The sequence below is a fragment of the Aptenodytes forsteri genome, unplaced genomic scaffold (genome assembly GCF_000699145.1).
Source record: "Aptenodytes forsteri isolate BGI_AS27 unplaced genomic scaffold, ASM69914v1 Scaffold31, whole genome shotgun sequence".
Classification (NCBI taxonomy): Eukaryota; Metazoa; Chordata; class Aves; order Sphenisciformes; family Spheniscidae; genus Aptenodytes; species Aptenodytes forsteri.
In genome coordinates this window covers 272,687-291,871 of record NW_008794713.1, presented here as the reverse complement: position 1 = coordinate 291,871, position 19,185 = coordinate 272,687, and the positions used below count along the sequence as shown (strand labels likewise).

Here is a 19,185-nt window from a genome sequence, read left to right as displayed (position 1 = left end):
GGGGGGGGGGGGGGGGGGGGAAGGAAATACTGCTTGAATTAAACCCTGGGGTCTCGTGGGGTGTTGTGCCCTGTTTTGTAAATATGGGACTTGCTGCTGGTTGTAGTGAGGAGCTTGCCCCCTTCCAGCCCTGTGCCTCCTTTAGGGGGGGTTCAGCAGAATTTATGGCTGCGTGTGTTCCAGGTAACTCTCGTATCGCTAGCCTGAGCAGCGCGGGAGGCCGTGTTTACTGCTGCGCATCAAGTAATGTGATCTTACCGCGTATGTTTGTCACGTGGAGGTTTTTTTGAAATACCTGCAGAGAAACTGGGGAGCATCCCACTGTGTGTGTGTGTGGAAATCCCCTGCGCTTTAGCTCAGGTGTACCTCAGATTAGCATCATCGCTTGGCTTTTAAAAATCAAACAGCCTTATGTCCTCCTAGAAGTGTCTCTGGTACCTTTTCTTCTGCTGTAGGGGAACTCTCTAATCGTGATTGAAGCCATTAGGTCATCTGGATCCACGGACGATCAGTAGTTATCCTTCCGCATGTCTATAGCCTCTGAATTTGGGGTGACCCAGACCAGCCCTTTGTTTTTTACCTTAGGAAGAGCAACGCAGCCCCAAAGCCTGCGGCATTTAGACACTGCCGCCATCATAACGTGTGGTAATCGCATTCCTGCAGCAGAACTGCAGAACCTGGAATTCAGGTTTTAGGAGGGTGGGGAAAGAGGGAACTGACTCTTTTAGGCTCTTTCAGAACATTTCTAACAGTTGGGGCTCTACCAAGTACAAGGCTCCAGATCATTATCAAAACACAAGATTTGCAAGGAGCATTAGACTTCTTCTCTAAGGAGTAATTCGTGCTCAGGCATTGCTTGCTGCAAATCTTGCCTAGCTTGGAAGTGATTATGGAAAATAATTCACCACCTGCGTATTCAGCAGCCAGTGCAGTTACGGTGCTTTGACAAAGGTTATTGCTTAGAAATGTCCTGAAAAGGCAATGAATCCTCTCTTGGATCTCTGATCGTTATCGTTGTGCAGGAGTGAAGAAAGACAGATTTTCCAGAATGACAAATAGGGGCTTCCTAAATGAGGTGAAAAAGCAACTTCTCTCTTACCCACCAGGCTCAGCATCGTATCTGCAGGTCATTCTGCTATGGGGATGAGACTGGGGGGCTGTAGGTATGCATAACCCCCACAAGCAAGGCATTGATTGAAGCTGTTTTAACTACACAGTTACCAAGGCTGGCACTTCAAGCTGTAGGAGATCTGCCCACCTCTAATTTTGCTTTTTAGCACCTACTAATTAGGTCCAAGTGTGTGGTTATTTTGATAAATGGGTGTTGGCCTGTTCTAGGTGAAGACAGGATGCTGGTTTAACTCAGGTAACCTAAAAGAGGAAGAGTCGGAGGAGACTCTGATATTCTTGGCAATGTCTTGTGAGGGGACTTGGCTTGTCACTAAACAGATCTCTGCTTCCAGAGCGGGTTTGGCATCCACTAGGAGTCCTGTGGACTTCCTCGCCAAAAGGCCACCTTACATGTCGCTGCAGCCTTGCCCAGATTCCCCATTCACTTTTTATCAGAGGCAGGCACATCCCCAGCCTTGCTTCACTTGCCTGACAGCAGAGAGAAGGATAAAGGTAAGTTATTGCCTGGGTGGTTTTAGCAGGACCGGTGGCTTTGAGAGAGCAGAATTTGATCTGTTGACAGCAACGGGACTGTCCAAGGAGGGGAAGCCCAGGAGAGCGATCCCAGCGCTGGTCCCTGGCAGGGTGTGCTCCGCCTGTGCGCGATGAGGCCGGACTCGGATTTCCCCAGCCGATCCCTGGCTCCCTCTGCGCCCGCACACGCTCGGGGTGCGTTGGAGCCAATCGCAGGTCGTTCGGGAGCTTTATTGACTCTTCAGAAAACCCGGCTGGGTTCTGCCTCTTTGCTAACAAGAGGTGTGAACTACAGTTCCTGCGTTGGGATTTGGCTCCGGGTGGTTGCAAGGGTCATCCATTGACTGGAGAATAGAGAGGGGCTTTGCCTTCCCACCTGGTCCCTGTTGAGAATGTCCCAGCACTGCAAAGCTCATGGTGGCCGACTGTCCCCCATCTCCCTTCTCCACCCTACGTCAGGTGGTTTTTGCAAATACCTTTGGATTTGTGACCCAGGAGTTTCCAGTGAGCGTGAATCAAATGTGCTCTGGGGTATTAGTGTCATCTCTGCTTTGAGGAGATACTCAGGCTGGCCTGGGCATCCAGGAGTATTTGTCTGTCTGGTCTGTGCTTAATCCATCTCCTTTGCCCTTGGTGCAACCAAGACCAAAAGCTACTTGTTTTCAACCTTACAGTGGTTTGCTGAGTGATGTGAGAGGGTGCACTGGAAGCTCAAGCAGTCGCAATATTGCTGCGGTATCACTTTTAAATAATTTTTAGTAATTGGGAGGGATAAATGTATCTGTAAAAAAAGTTCCTGCATTTGTGAGTGGTTTGGAATCACTCACGCCGGTGATGGGCAGTTTGGGAATGAAACCTCAGTCAGAGAGAAATCAGATGGATACTTAAAAAATAAATTAAAAACCCCAGTGAGGAGGAGACTTTTTAATCCCTAGATGGAATTGAAAATGTAGTGAATAGCAAAGGTTACGTTGGAGATTATTGGTGCTAGAAACACATTTATTTTTAAGGATGGAGGTATTCTCCAAAGAGTCATTAGAGGTCTGGGTGTCAGCAGCCCTGTGACCTGTTTCTCACCTTTCCTCCATCTGTTCTTAGGCAAATCCTTAATCCTGCCTGTAGCTGCCCGCTGCGCGTGACAGTGGGGGACAGGCAGCTCTGCCGGGTGTTAACGCTGTGTGTGATACTTGACAGGAAGATGGAGGAGCTGTGGAAACTCTCCTCCCCGCTCCGGGTCAGGGAAACGGTGCTGATCGGCCGCGGATCAGGCTCAGTCTGACTCACAGCAGCCTCCGTGGTGGAAAAAGCTGCTTAACCAAGAGCTGTTCTGGCTTTTCTTTAGCACATCCAGCAAGTAAAGCTGTGGTCATTCATCCACTTCTGAAAGTGCTCGGGACAGGCTTCCCCCCGGGCTCCTTCTTTCTGCCCCTCTGATGGAGCTGTAGTACTGGCTGAGGTCCCTTGGGACTGACAGAGTGAAGAGCCGGGGAGGGCTGGGGGACGTCTTGACCCAGCGTGAGGAGTGTTGGGTGGGAAGTGGAAAGTGGTGGGTTCGTTTCCAGCTCTACTGTGAACTCGTTGCTGAACCGTGGGGGGGCAAAAACAGCCGCATGAGCTGGAGGGGTCACTGGACGGGGCTGATGCCAGGGCTTGGTACCGGACCCGGGCACTTTGGCGTGATCTACTTGAGCATGCCTTGAAAGGGCGAAGTTCCTCCTTATTTCAAACTACTCTGCCCAAAATCAGGAAGCAGAACTTAACTGACTTTCAGGAAAGCGCGCTTTGCTGTATGTGTGGCGGCCTCACAGACAAAATTAAAACGAAGATGTTGGTGCTGTGTGGTCGGGAAAGGAGAAGTGTTCAGATGGTGATGCAGATACAGTGTGAGCAACTTTACCCTTTTCTGTGTGCTTCTGGGGAATAAGCTTCGTCTGACTGTCCCCAGCGGTCCCCGAGGCTGTGAAAAGGCTCCTGTTGGATGGCCGGGCTATGGATCCGGCCCTAAATGCACGTTGGTCCCTTCGCAAGTCTCATCGTTTGCAGCTCTCCAAAACCAGAGGCTGATGTTGTAGAAGTGCCTCTGATAATTACAGCTGCTCGAGAGGTCCCATTTTGTTACCCCTCTGCAGGAAGTTCAGATCTTGAGGAGACCTTATCCAGGGGGACTAGAAAGCGGCTCTTTCCTGTAGTTGATGTATGAACAGGTATTTCCTTCATTTTTCCCCAAAAGCGTGGCACTGCCAAGCTGCGTTTGCTTGACCGTGGAGCTGGCAGGATCCCTTTGCATCAGGAGAATCCCAACCTGCGCTTTTCCTTACGGGAAGAGGCACACAACTGCCACGTGGTCCTGCTCCCCACGTCCCTTCCCTTTTAGCTGGGTGACAAGCAATATTTCAGGGCAGATTAGAGGCGTCTGCCCCGTTACCAGCTCGGAGAAGTTTCCCCAGGCTTTAGGATTAGCTCCACTGTGGTTTAGGTGCACTTCTTCGCTGTTTGGTTTGTAGCTCGCGAGGTGGAAGTCGCGGGATCTGGTGGCTAAGCCAGGGACAGCTTATTAAGGAGCTAGGGTGGTTCTGAAAGCAAATATTGAACTAGAGGGTGTTTTGTGTCTGAACTGGCTGTTCAGATCCAAAACAGCTTGGCAGCGGCTGATAAATCCATCCATGCTCAGCTGAAGTTATACTCGCAGCAGGCTCTTGCCCTGCAGTCTGTGTCTGTATTTGGGGAGAATAAGAGTGAAAAGGGTGGTGCTGCTTTCTCCTAATAGTGGTCCTGTTGTCCTCAGAGGTGCGTGGCGCTCTGATTTTGATTATCACCAGCACACTGACCCCAAGGCAGAGGTTTAAGCTTTAGAAGTCAGGATTTGGGGCAGGATTCCTTGCTTTTGCACTGATGTGCAGTGTCTCTACGAGGACATCCCACCACAAGCTTCGTAGGATACGTGCTGCCTTTTAGGGATGGGAAGATAACCCCGGAGTTAGCCTTGGGCAACAGAAGAAGACATGCTTGGACAACTCTAAGGAGAACATTTATTTAATATAGCTTGAAAACAAACCCACTAAAACCAGAATCCCCTCTTGAGTGTGTGGGTTTGCAGCATGTAAAAACTGCAAGTAGATGTTGATTTAGTTGTTGGGGTTTTTTTTCCCCTGAAAGAAAGCCACAGGTTTTCAGAGCCTTTTGGCTGTTGCTGGTTGTTTTCATTTGAGGAAGAAAAGGAAAAAGCAAGCGCTTCCCACTGTACCCGCCAAGCAGCCCTGCGGTGTGTTTTGAAGGCAAGCTGAAACATGCCCCGCAGTTGCACATCGCAGCTGAATATTTAGATATAATGTACTTTGAAGAGTCTCCCATGGCTTTGTGTAAGTACGGTCAGTACCGTTTTGTTGGTTAGGTCCTATCTCTGTACCTCACATGAGGAGACTGTGGTTTAAAGGGTTTAAAATTGTGGCTAGTGACTGGCACGAGATCAGTGATAAGTCTCTCCTGGGGCTGTTGGTGCTGCTGGCAATCGAGGACAACCTGGTAGGGGCTCACAGCTTTGGTGCGTTTTGCTCTAATCCAAAGCCAACTTGCTGAGTTCAGTATTTTTTAGTATTTTGCAAATCAATGTTTTCACAACTTGAGTCTGAGGGAACACAGAAATGTGTGCACTAGGTTTTTAAATTGCTGATTGCTTTTTTTCCCAGTAGAAAGAAGTGGAGAGAGACTTGAAGCTATGGGCTTCCAAGGCCTCAGAAGCTAAAGGAGCTGTGTAGAACAGTGGGGAGCAGAGCAGAGCCGTGCGTGTCCTGGAAAGCAGCTTGGCAGAAAAGGCCCTGGGGCTCCTGGTGAGCACCAAGCTGACCATGAGCCAGCAATGTGCCCTTGGCTGCAAGAAGGCGGAGGGTGCCCTGGGCTGCATCAGGAGGAGCGTTGCCAGCAGGTAGAGGGAGGTGGTCCTTCCCCTCTGCTCAGCACTGGTGAGGCCACGGCCGGAGCGCTGGGTCCAGTGCTGGGCTCCCCCGTAGAAGAGAGACAGACATACTGGAGAGAGGGCAATGAAGGTGATGAAGGGACTGGAGCCATCTCTCCTGTGAGGAAAGGCTGAGAGAGCTGGGACTGTTCATCTTGGAGAAGAGAAGGCTCAGGGGGATCTTACTGATGTACATAAATACCTGAAGGGAGGGTGCCAAGAGGACGGAGCCAGGCTCTTCTCAGTGGTGCCCAGTGACAGGACCAGAGGCAATGGGCACAAACTGAAACACAGGAGGTTCCCTCTGAACATCAGGAAACACTTTTTCATTGTGAGGGTGACTGAGCACTGGCACAGGCTGCCCAGAAATGTGTTGGAGTCTCCATCCTTGGAGATATTGAAAAGCCGTCTGGACGTGGTCCTGGGCAACCAGTTCTAGGTGGCCCTGCTTGAGCAGGGGGTTGGACCAGATGACCTCCAGAGGTCCTTTCCCACCCCAACCCTTCTGTGCTCCTGTGACCTCGTACTGCACGGGTGCGTGGCCAGCCTGTCCGGCGGCGGCCGGGAGCTGCAGCACATGGTGGGTACATCCCCTCCGTAGCAGTTGTTGCCTGCGTGGCCATCTGATGCTGACGGGCATGCTGGAGCCTGCCCGCTGCTCTGTGCCGCAGGTGGAGGGTCACACGCTGTCCTGGATGAAGCCAGATCACACAAGTGCAAAAATAATTGATTGATCGTTCAGAGAAATGAATACCGTAAGCGGGGTAGGAAATGGTAGCTGAAGCCAGGAGGTCCCTTCCAGCTGGCAGAGTTTTAAACCCGGGACAGGAAAAAGGAGAGGAATCTGTGCAAGTGGGATGGGAAGTGCTGAGCTAGGGTTGCCCTAATTGCTGGGGAAAAAACAGCTCTGCCTCCGGCCAAGGGAGACTGTCAGGTCTGGGGAGCTGCGTGGTCCGTATGGGCCAAGTGGTGTTTTAAACAAGACTTGTACAGTCGTTAAAGTGAGCACAAAATGAAGAAGGTTTTCTCAAAAGTCCTCAGCGCCTTTGTTTTCCCCCGAAGTCACTAGAAAACCTATTGACTCCTTGGAAATGGAGTAATGCAGCAGTTAGGGAGGACTTGAAAATCTGGTGGCGAATGGAAGAATAAAACTTGTAGTACAGTAAAGCAGCGAGGGAGTCAGGGTAATTCCCCTTGCCACGCATGCTGGCTGTTGGGTAATAAAATAAACTATTTATGGAGGAAATATTGTGCAACCCCTTTTGAGCAGAGTATTTGCCTGTCAAAGTAAATCAAAAACCTTTTTTGCACACAAAAAACCCAAAGACAAAGGAGTGTCTTTGGGTTAACGCCTGCGTTAAGGCGGGGGTGTGCAGCTGTAATTGAGACCAGTGTTGCTGGGGCTTGATTCTAGATATGGGGGGGCATGGGGACAGCACAGCAGTGGCAAAGACTTGGCAAACTAATAATTGAAGATGATATCCTAATTAAAATTGCTGAAAAGGTGATAGGATCCCAGTGACTGTAGTTGCTGGATGTGGAGGCAAAATATCAGCATCAGGTATTGTACTGGGCGAGGTGCTCTGACTTAAATCACTGCTATGCAAAGATGCTGGTGAAAAAAGTGGTTTTCAAGCCTTAAAATTAACTAAAACACCTCCGTGAGCTGATTGTCTAATGAAGAACTAGAAGGGAATGGTTCAGAAAGTGTTTGTGTGGATATTGATAGTTCTTCCAGTAGGTATTTGTAGTAGTTTGCTGCAGAAAACAACTGCTATTACTCTTTAAAGATAAGCAGTATTATTTACCGTATCTTTCTTTGCCCATAAAACGTTACTGATATGGGACAAAGTTAAATCAGCCCAAGTTTTGTGCTGCGGCGGATGTTAGTGCTGGCCCTGGGGAAGTCCTCTCTGATGTAGGAGAAATGCCTTTAAGTCTCATTGTCTCAGTTCTTTTACTGTATAGAGGATGCATCTTGCTGAACGCACTTGTTGGGTGAATTTGCAATTTACCCTGTTCTTACAGCTTTTGCTTTTAACGCTATAGCTTTGTTACTCTGTGTTTAACTGACCAGCCTTTTAAAAAGAAAATCCTATGCTGGTCCACATTAACAGACCAAATGATCAAATCAACACGCTGAAATTGGAGGATGCTGGGAGAAACCTTCCAAAAAAAAACCAAACCCAAAACCTCAAAACAACAAACACTGCCTTTTAATTTCATAGCTAGTAGTTTGGCTCTTTTGCTGTATTGTGTTTAGGTTTGGTGGGAGGAAGAAAGAAGCCTATGCTGATAAACGCAAATAAACACAGACCTCTGTTCCCAGCCATCGCTTAAGGTCAACTTATTAAAACAAAGAAGGGAAGGTGGAAAAGTATCTGCTCTGCCTGACTGATAGATGCAAATTTTGGGGTTTCTTTTATTTTTCTCTTTCAGAGCAGTTGTATAGAGGGAAGTTTAAGGGGCTCCTCCTATGGCTGTGACAGTGGCAGAGTGTCGTGAAGTATTTGCATGGCCATAAGTCTCTCTAGAAGGGCAGGGGCTCGTGGTCATCAGCATATAAAAAAATTCCCCTTCTGACGGCAGGACGCAAGGTAAAAATCTTGCTGTGCTTTTTAAAAATATATAAAATCTACTGTTTTCCAACGGCTGTCCTGTTCCGCATCAGTGAGACAGCTCGGGCTCCTCGTAGCCATCCAGTCTTAGCCCCTTCTGTTTCACGGGCGAGGTTGAATACTCACGGTGCTGTGCGTGCATTATGCGGCTGGGGAGAGTTCCAGCTTGTTATATACGTTCCTGCAGCAGAGCACCACTGTATACCTGCCTCCGCGGCTCAGCCCGCCGGGCTAAGCACGGAAGAGGTGGGTGAAGTTGATTCGGTGAGTAACCCCGCCCAGGTCCTGCCCAAACATCAGCTTAGGAAAACCCGGTTGTTACGGCTTTGCTTTCTTTTCGCTCAACCCCAACAAGGAGTTCATTGTTGGCACTCAAGCAATTTAAGATCTCTGCTTTCTGTCAGGGGCGTGGGATATGAAAAAGCAAGTAATTCTGGCGTTAGGGCCTTGAACGATGCGAGCTGTGGTGGGTGAGACAGCAGAGACGGTCACGGCTTTGTCACTCAGCTGTGAAAAGGGACTTTCTTGCAAAATTTCCATTTACCTCATCTCTTCAGCTTGTCTTATGGGTATCGCCAGCGTTGTAAAGAAACACCAGCAGCCTTTCCTGGAGCCCCAGTGAGTCAGTCGGGGATGTTTGGGGCGGAAGGGGTAAGATTAGGATGTTCTGCTTGCCGTCGCTGGCGGACCACAGCAACGTGCAGGCAGCGATGCAGCCCCACGGACCAGGAGAACTGGTTCTCCCCTATCAGCCTTGCATCACTCCTTGGCTGCCTGCGCTGGGCTTTGTGCCAGCTGCATTGGGCCAAGCCTCTCCGTGCATCGCGTGATCCTACTCTGCGCTGAATTTTTCTGAAAGTGAACTTCCGAGCAGGAGACTAAAAAAATTGCAAAGAACAATAACAATTTCTAGTATTAATTTCTCAGAATAATCCCGGCAACCTTGTATATAATTTTAGATGTGTTTAATCATGAAGAAGGAATTATTTGATCTCTTCCTCCCCCAAAAGTAATTGCTTAAACTGGCCTTTGTATTTGTGAAAGATTTTTTTTTTTTGAGACCCAACAGAAACCTGTTTAATCAGGCGTACTTTACACTTTTTACTCTTGACTTAAGGCCTGTCTTCAGCAGTGCAAAGGACATTTCTTGTTGTACTCCTCTTCTAGACAAGTTTCACCGTAGATCTAGGAATGGGCTGAAGGTTTTGCAATGTTGGGGGAAAATGCCTCCACTGGATTTTGAACTTGCCTTAAGTACTGGGAAGACTTAATTTATATTAATTTATCTTCGCTTTCAAAGTTTGGCTCTGGGACTCAACTGCAAAAATAAAACAGGGAACAGATCGTTACCTGAAATGCCTTCCAGTCCTGAGTGACCCTGCTCTTCAGGCTTCAAAAGCTTCACTTTGAATTAAAAACCATGGGTGAAGTCGTGGCTGTTTCTCAGTTTGTGGGGGAAAAAATGTGAACTTCCTTTAAGCTAGATCTTTACCCCAAGTCTTTTATTTTTACCTCATTACACTTCCTTTTTCTGCTTGGAAGCAGAAGTTCGGAAATTGTTGCCGCAGACCTCTTGCTGGCTGTGTTTCGTCTCTGGCCAGAACCCAGACGATCCTGAATGTTGCAATAAAACCTGCTGTGATAGTGCCAGTCTCTATTTGCATTGATAAAGTTTGGGCAAGAATCTCCTCGAACTCAACGCTGGACCCTCTGATGTTGGCTTACTGTCGTGGAGCTTTGCTAGCCCTGGCTTTATAGGACTTCTGTGAATTGGCTTCACGGTGTGTTTTTGAATTTGTGGTAGCCCTTTACTAGCAATGAGGTTTTTCTTAGTTTCCCACAGTTGGTCCGTCTTTAGCATTTCCTGTGCGCGCTTCCTTTGCATTGTGTCTTGAGCACGCTCAAAATGGGTAGAAAGCCGGGCATAAAGTAGAGAGGAGAGATGAAGAATGTGTGTGTTGTCTAAATCGCTCGCAGAAGGATAATGGAAATATTGGAGGATTCTTTTGTGTAAAACACCCTATGGGAAGATTAAATTGTGATGCAGATGGTCTTTAGACCGTCTTTAGAAGTACAGAACTACTTGCCAAGGCTGGGACTAGAGTTACGCAAAAGAGCAGGGCTTGACATTCTCTGAAGATGACAAACGATTACCTTTGCACTTTGCACATTAACTTTTACACATTAACTAAGTCACAAAGCTGTTGCGTTGTGCACGTTTTGACATGACATTGCTGCTGAATGCAGCTGACTCATTTACTTGCCAAAAACATGGCTTATGCTTTATTTGTACCCTGGCTATTCAGCCTGTGCTGCCTTTCCTGCGGTAAAGTCGCCCCTGCTCCGTTTCCCCAGGGACTGCCTTCCTCCATCATGAACCTTTCTGAGGGTCTCGCAGTCCTTCTGGTTTTCTCCTGGGGCTGTGGGCAACTCAGTGGTTGACGACAACTGCCGTGGGATGTCCCAACCTGGGCGCTGAGCTGCACCAAAGGCTGATGGCCTCAGGAAAAATGTTCTCATTAGTGGCTGTGCCCAGATGCAAGCGCCTGGTTTAAAAGTGCACGTGCAGGAAGCTTCGTGCTGCTGGTGGCCGGCTCCACCTTTGGCTTAGGGTGACTACCCAGGAGTACTTTCTCTAGCCTGGAATTTGTAAAGCCATAACTCAGCTCTGCGTTAGGTTTGTGGTGATGGCAGCAGCAGAGAGACCAAGGAGGTGATTTGGGGCACAAGCACAGTGGCCGAGAGCATCGCCATGTTGTGTCTGTGTTCGTGGTGGAGGATTGTGACTTGGTGCATGCTGGGGAGTCATGGTGCACCTGCCTGAAATTCCCCAAAAACCCAAGAGACCAGAATACCACTACTTTCCAGCCATACCCATGTTTACCAGGAAGGCTTCAAAACGCAGCGACAAATGCAGTCAGGGGTTACAGTCAGGACGGGACGACTATGACGCTAACTGTGGCATTGTTCACGTAATTTTTTTTGTCATGCAAAAGTCAACCCAAAGCATCACGCTGTTCCTGCTGTGGTCACGTGGATGTTTTCCACGGCTTCCATGGGAGCGGGGGCCAAACTCTGAACCCTTTTAGGAACTGTATGAGCTGCTTTCCGAGCTGGTGCTGGCCCAGCTGAGCAGGGCACTTCTGTGGTTAATAAAAGCTCCTGCATCTCGTCTTCGATCTTGTGTCCTGAGTGGCCGTGATCCGATTCAGGATTCACAATGCTGTGTTCATTAGATTTGGGATAATCTAATGAGCACAAAAACTACGAAGGAATAAGCAAAAAGTTATAAACTAGATGCAGAGTATATATTTTCCTGATATCTCACTTTGTAGAGGACTTGCCGTATCTGAGCCCCAACACAGCAGGATCTTGCCTGACGTGTGCTGAATGTCTCTAAGTGTTAGTTTGATCCTGGTTTCATCACTGGGTGCATCTGATCCCGGTAATTTAGAGGTACAGGCAGTGTCCAGGAATGCGAGAGTGGTGTGGGATGAGAGCTGTCTGAAATGAAGGATGTTGCCTGCACTTGGAGGTAATTGAAGGGCAGGCACCAGACCTGGCTGGAGTGGAAGGAGCCAAACAAGGTAAAAGAATTAGCAAGTCCTAGCTCCAGTGTGAGGAATGTTTGATTTAATTAAAACGTACAGCACCGGGGGAAGTAATGAACTGCTTGTAAGCTGCATGATGAAATCCAGCTGTACTCTGTTGAAAACAAACAGACTGGTTTCCCTCGAGTTTCCAGAACATGAGTATGGACAGTCCTTCATTTTTACAGGCGTCGTGTTGTGCTGCAGGATTATGGGGGGTGGATGAGCGGTTGTAACTCTTGAGGGAATTTTTTTATGCCATTGGTGAGGCATTGGCAGGGCATTGGTGAGCCTGTCGGTGTTATTTCCAGGGCTGTACCCAGTTCTGCGGATAACAGCCGTCGGTCTCCAGGGCTGCTAGTTGGGCAGCTGTCACTGGTGCACTGTATGTTGGCCTCAATTGGCAAAACATCCTTTTGGAGGAGAGTTTATTTTAGAAGATGCAGAAATCTGTTCTCTCCAGGAAAAGGAGGGACTGTTTTTGCTGAGATCAAGAACATTTGTGCTTGTCTTAGTGGTTAATGCTCCTGTGAGAGTGGAAAGGATGAGTTTTTCTCACAAAAAAAAAAGCCCCAAACCAACAACTCACCCCTGTGGTGATCATCTTAAAAGCTGTTCCCTCCAAATGCAGTGTTGGGTAGGACGTAGGTGATGTTGGGTAGGAGGTGTGAACTTGGCCCTTCTGCAGAGACACTGGCTGATGCACACGAATAGACTCCCGTGTTTCAGCTCGGCTAAAGCGGTGCTTCATTAGTAGAGGAGTGATTCACGGGAAGTGAATTTTGTCTTCTCTGTGTTAAAGTTTGAATGGGTAGCTAGTTTCACATGCAGCACTTTTTTTTTTCCTAGATCTTTGCATACTGTAGTCATTACTTCTAAAGTTGAAATGTTAATTGCAGTGTTACAAAAAGGTCCATATTTACTTTCCTGGGCAGATGCTTAATAAATAACTGCTAATAACTTTCTCTATTGCATTTCAGGCAGCAGCAGCTGGTCTCAGCTATGTTGGGGCATATGTCATTAACACCTACAAGAGCTACGACAACTTTCTGCAGGACAAGTATGCTGTGTTGCCAGCCGTGATCATTATTTGCGTTGCTGTGGTAATGTTCATCATTGGGTTGATCGGCTGCTGTGCCACCTTCCGGGAGTCTCGAGTTGGTCTAGGGCTGGTGAGTGTTGCACGGTCTCGCATGTCCTCTTCTTCACCCTGTTGCATGGTATGGGGGGTGCTATGCTAGACCTTCTCAGGATGCACGGAACATAAAGTAAAATATTATTTTGAAATATACTGCTGAAGCACCGCTCCGTCGTGGGAGTTATGTACCGCTGTGACGCACTGATTGATGGGGAGCAAGGTGCAGGCCAAGTTGTTAGTTGCACTGCCTTTGTGCAGACAAATACCCACAGTCATGGGCAGTTTCATGGCTCTGCCTCAGCTAGCTTGCTGGAGGTAAGTGTGGAGAGTAGCAAGTTTTGAGAAGGAGGGTGACGGTGAGGGAACAGAAGGAGATGTGAACTTCCAAAGCAAGCAAAAAAAAAAAAAAAAAAAAGGGATTTTTCTGCTGATTTTAGTTCTCTGAATCCTGAAAGTATGCCCCCACTTCTTCTAGAATGATTTTTAAAAACCCAGAGAGGTTCAAGCTGAGTAACTTCGGGCTCCCAGCTCATGCCTTGAAGGCAATATGAGCTCAGCAAGCAGTGCCCAACGTACCTAACTAAGCTGCTGGTTTATTTGTGCAGTGTCCTGTTCGACAGCCTCCTTGTGAAGTGTTTTGTAGGCTCTTCACACAGATCACATCATGGCAGTGTTCAGGAGACTGCCCCCATTGGGCACAGATCCTGTGGAACCACAGTCACAGTCCCAGCCATGCACAGTAATCTCCTATTCTAAATTATTTTCTGGAAATTATTTTGATTGGAGAGGCAACAACAGATAACGATAACTTACCACTATAAATTAATGTGATGGGTAATGTGCAATTGAATTCAAATGCTGTGGAATTCTTCCTTACAGTCTCTCTCTTTTAATTTCAGTTCTTGGCCATTATCCTGGTTATCTTTATTGCAGAAGTATCTGCTTTTGTCCTGGGATTTGTTTACAGGGAGAAGGTAAGCAAAGAATTAGCATCTCTATACTAACCTAAAAGTAGGGAATAGATCTTGTGGTGTTAGAGCATTCCAATATATCCAGTTTTCTTGCACTTCATCCCCTATCCTGCAATCTGCAGGGCGAGTGGGAATGGCGATGCCACCATCCGGTACGTGGATCAGTCTCAGGAACATGGTGAAGGCATAAAGTACCTGGCAGGCATTGCAACAGTCTCTAAGTTGAATTAAACAGTTGTTGATGCTCACAAAGGAGGGCTCTTCCATCAGGGGAGGCAAGCTTCTATCCAGGAACGTGATTCCGGTTAAATGCTACATGCATTTTATCTAAAACATCGCCTGAATTTTATTTTTTTTAATTTTTTTTCCCATGACTTAGTTGGGATACAGACCTTTTGCAGTTTCCACTATACAAAATTCTTAGCTCTCATGTTAAAACAATATGTATTTTTTTTTTCCTCTCTAAATAGGTAAAAACTGACGTGCAAGGCACAATGCGCTCAGTCTTTGAGAAGTATGATGGGAAAAATCCAGAGTCTACTGTTGTGGATTACTTGCAAGAACAGGTAAGAAAACATTTAAATTGTCCCAAGAATTATTTAGAAAAGAACAATTGGGTAGTAAACAAGGAATTTGGGCTGGGAAGGGAGGGGAAGAGGGTCAGTATGGTCGTATCCTGGAACTCGGCTCTGGAGCAGTGTTTAGCATCTGATTCTCCAAGGCAATTGAGGGTGCTCCCCACTTTGCAGAGTTGGCATTTTCAGGCTCCTGGTGTGAAGTTCACGTAAATGAATGATCTTGTTGACACGAGTGGCCTTTGGATCAGACCAAATGAGTACGTATGAATAACTGCTGCTGGGAGTCCTGTGCCATAAAACGGAAAGATGACAGAAGACTCTATCCTGCAACCTGTCACTTTAATGTTAGAGCTTTCACAAAGAATGAACTAATAAGGAGGTAATAGTGTATGAAGGGAAGTTGACCTGTTGTATCTACTACTGTTTCCCTGAAATCCTGCTACTTGTAAATCTGCCGCATACTGCGGGCAGCTCTTGTCCAGTATGCGTAAGCGAGGTTCAATCCAACATTAGCATTCAGGTTCACATATATTCATACATCCCTGTAACTATCCTGTGTTTGGCAGCTTCATTGTTGTGGGGTGAAGAACTACAGTGACTGGACAACCACACGGTGGTTTAATTCCACCGGTAACAACAGTGTCCCTCTGAGCTGCTGCAGACGAGATACGAAGAACTGCACAGGGCGTCTGGATCAGCCGCAGGAACTCAATACGCGGGTGAGGATAAAGGGCACGGATTCACAGCTGGGCCCAGATCATTCTCAGCCAGCCAGAACCAATGAGGAAAGCACTTTAGACAGGGTTTAGGGATAACTTCATCCAATTCTTTTCAGCAATCTGTCCCCCAAGCCCCTTTCTCCTCATAGTTGTCCTCTAGTTAACTTCCTTCTCATATTATTCTATAAAAGCTCCTAGATGATGAAGGAGGGGCACCAGTCTGGATGTTTGGCCTTGTCTGTCTGCTGGTTACAGTCCTCCATTTCGTGTTACTACAGAAGCAACACGACAAGGCTAGAGCACTAGCTGTGGGCACGTAGTTGTTCAAACAGATCTGGGGTAGGGGAAGAGACTCTTCTAGGATTGACCATGAATCTGGAGAATTGCATACCAGGTTCTTCAGTCTGGGGCGCAAGCCCATAACTTGCCTTTTATAGATACCACTGCTGGTCTGCCTGGCCCTGAGTTTTGGGCACTTCTTTAAGTGACCTGAGCCAGAGGAGATTCTGAGAAGCAGCAAATGTCAGTGCCTCTCCCCAGGCAAGAGGTGAACAGCAAGCCATCGGGTCTGGAAGACAAGAATGGAAGCCCTCAGTGCAGTGGTTGGTTAGACAGGCCCTACAACGTCCTGCTTCCTTTTAAGTGTCGGGGAGGAAAAAAAACCCAAAAAACATCCAGCTGAATTACATCTTTTGATTTGTTTTCACCCATATCTTTCATGGCAGGGCTGCGCAGAAGAGCTGGAGTCCGGGCTGCAGAGCGTTATCAGCTATGCCATGCTTGTAATCCTGGGGTTTGCCATTGTAAAGGTAAATGTTTTATCTCTTCCCTCATGGAAAATAATACTGTTTATCCTTTGATCCCGGGGCTTTTTCTTCTACCGTGTCCTACTAGCCTACAGCCTTTTCCTGGCTCTGAAGTAGACCCAGTCCTCTGTTCCTCGCTTGTTTTCTTCCAACTTTCTCGATTTCATCTGCATGATGATAAGGGGAGGGATGCAAAATGCTAGTAGGGGATTTGGGATGGCAAGTCAACAGAGAATCCATCTTGGTCATTTGGTAGGAAGTACAAAAAGCTGGGTGTGCTTAAAAGGCCTAGATCTAGAATTCTTTATTAAAACAACCAGCTTTGGTATATTTAACTGGGATTTAAAAAATTGCTCATGGAAGTTTGTTTTTTAGATATAACCCAATGAATAGTCCTGTGCTTAGAGACCTGGAATTAAAATGGACTAGAAATATGACTAGGAATGAAACCAGCAGGGCTATTTATAGACTTATGAGATTGAATTAAATGAAATGTGAAACCAGATCATCTTGTGGGTGAAAACTAGATTTGAAACGCCCTGACGTAAAACTCCGCGCAATTGGCACATCACAAAGTTGTGTAGGCATTTCTTCGAAGATTTGACCCATAAATTTTAGCCTGGTGGTTTGTCATTGTTCCCCGTACCTGTTCTCCAAGATTAGTAACTTGTTCCTTGTTGACAGAGATTTGAACCATTTAACAACAGCAAAGTGTTTTTTCTTTGAATATCTGCTCTCTATAATAAAGAGTGGCTGTAAGGTGAGCCAGTGCAGAACACTTACCGTTTAACATCCCACTCCTGAACTCAATGCAGAAGCCAAAATCTATCCAGATGTCATCTCAGGACTGGGGCTTGATTTAGTTAAACTTTCCTTTTCCTAATTTTGGCCCTAGCAGAGAGGTGATTGTTTACAGCATTTGTTCTCATGGGCTTAAATGGCTCAGCGACGTCGTTTCCATCACTTCCCTTCCCTCTATAAAAGTGATGAGTTCTACACTCCATTACATGTCCCGTTACTATTTGTGATGAACCCTCCCGCCAGGATCTCTCCTGTGATCATCTCTAAAGATTGCCTTTATTTGCGTATTTTATATGCTTAAATATTTTACAGAACTCGCTTTAAGTCCAGAATAATCCCATGCTTTCACTGAAATTTTTCCCACAGTGAGATAACTAGGAATAAATGTGGATTTGTGAATTAATGGGAGAAACCAGGGAGGAAAAAGTTGAGCTGGAACTATTATTGGAAATTGATATGCCACAAAATCCCTTTCTGTAGATGTATTTTCTCAGTGTTTCTTAATACGAAAAGAATGTCCTTACTATGATGAAAAAGTCTAATGAACATACAAGTGTTGGGTCTGATGACTGAAACAAAATACAGCAGAACTAAATCTCTCTCTCTCTCTCTTTTTTTTTCAGTTCTTTGGCATGCTGAGTGTCTGCGTGCTTACTTGCAAGAGAGAAGACAGTGGATATCAGCCTCTTTACTCAGGGGTGTTTACTTAATAAAATGCAAAGATCACTTTTTTTTTTTGCTTCCTGATGATAAAATAGACTTGTAAAGATGAATGCTAAAGGACAATTTATGACCTTCTTGCTAAATATTTTATTTTATGTATATGAAACAGAAAGAACATTGTGTATTGACTTGGGAAAGTTTCTTGCGGGTGATGCGAAATGGCCATTTCAATATTCAGTGCCCTACAGTAACGTACCCTGATCTTGCATACCGCAGCTTTCTGTAAGGTTATTGTAGATTTGGATTTGTGACTTTAGATAGCACCAGATGGTGTAATAGACTCCAGAAAAAATCTTTCTTCTGCAGTTCTTTCCTCTACCCTTAAAACATGCAGAAGAAATGTTATTTTTTTAATCACTAAACTGATTGAGACTGTGGGAGGGGTTTCAGTTGTCTGCACAAACATCAGATGATTCCCATGGCATGGTTAAACAGCAAATGAAACTTCTGAATGCCAGGTTCAAATATTTTTCATAAGCGTGAGGACTTAGAATAAGTTTTCTCTATATCTGATGGTGTTTCTGGTTTGTGGTTTTTTTTTTTCCCTCCTACTTGTGGTCGTATGTTGTAATTCAGTTTACTGCAGAGGTTGTTAGTGCAAGACAACCCCATGTTCAAAGTCTAGAAGAGACATTTGAGTTGTTTTTTGAAGCAGCTAGCAAATGTGAACAATCCCAGGTTAGGAGGGGACATGTGTTTTGAGCTTTTGGGCTCGGGACGTCTCTCCTTAGCTTGGTTTTTTTTGTCTTTTTTTTTTTATTATTATTATTTGACATTAAAGATTGCTTATGAAGCAGGGCTTTTGAAATTTTTTTTTTCTCCTTTTACTGATGCTTTAATGGTTTGTCTGAAAGGCAGACCATGTCTCTCCGTTTAGTGTAGAAGTTGCAAGAGTTACTGAGATGAATACAGGCTGGAAGATGGGGGTCGCAGGACGTGTTAGCTCGGTGTGGTTGCGTAGGCAGGACCTCTGGAGGGGTTAGCGCAGCCGTTCCTGCGTCACTGAAGGTCTGACTGCTTTTCACCACTAAAAATGTTAAGACGATGCGTTCTTGTACCAGGCATTTTCAATAACCTATTGTCTGGAGGCATCCTGCGACTCCTTGTTTGCTAGTTTTCCTTTCTCCTTAAAGGTCTGCTGAATGCAGTCACTCCTTGGATTGCATCGCTGCTTTAAAAACGGTCCTTTCTTAACACATTTGCATGTTAATCTGTTTCTCAGTTCTTCAGGGGTTTTTTTGGTTGGTTTTAGAGCTGTGATGTGGGGAGGGAGGGAACTCCGAGCTATTCTTTATTCGGGAATTGTGGAAGAGCAACAGTGCATTTGCTTAGTTTTTCTTTGGAGAGATAAGCACTCTATCCTTAGCGATAAACCTTTGTATCTGCAGCTAATTAGGAGAAAAGGAGTTTGGGATAAACGTAAGCTCTTTATTTATCTCTTCTTCCCCCCCGAGAAAAAAGCAATGGATGATGATGATGTTCTGTAGGAGACATACCATTATGTGTATGTCGAAAAGTGACTTAACTTTTATTGAGGGCTTTGTCTCTTGTTGAATGCCGAAATAAACTTAATTTATATAACCAACTAATAAATTCTGTGGGGGTTTTTTTGTTGGCGGAATCCCGCGGGGGGGGGGGGCCTTCC

The 19,185-nt window shown here is 46.3% G+C and overlaps 2 protein-coding genes across 2 annotated transcripts in view; one reads left to right on the top strand and one right to left on the bottom strand.

The window, feature by feature from the left end:
• The window catches only part of CFAP53 (cilia and flagella associated protein 53), a 40,589-nt gene extending 28,034 nt beyond the window's left edge, over positions 1 to 12,555 (bottom strand). The window contains exon 1 of the mRNA XM_009273830.1: positions 12,394 to 12,555. Within this exon, the coding sequence (XP_009272105.1) occupies positions 12,394 to 12,555 (162 nt within the window). The remainder of the gene's footprint in view (positions 1 to 12,393) is intronic.
• A 184-nt stretch (positions 12,556 to 12,739) lies between these two features.
• Positions 12,740 to 19,118, top strand: LOC103894443 (tetraspanin-3-like). The gene is given in 6 exon segments (XM_009273829.2): positions 12,740 to 12,976; positions 13,842 to 13,916; positions 14,384 to 14,479; positions 15,058 to 15,210; positions 15,936 to 16,019; positions 17,441 to 19,118. Coding segments are annotated over 6 exon segments (732 nt in total). The 3' UTR covers positions 17,528 to 19,118.
• The last annotated feature ends 67 nt before the right edge of the window (positions 19,119 to 19,185 follow it).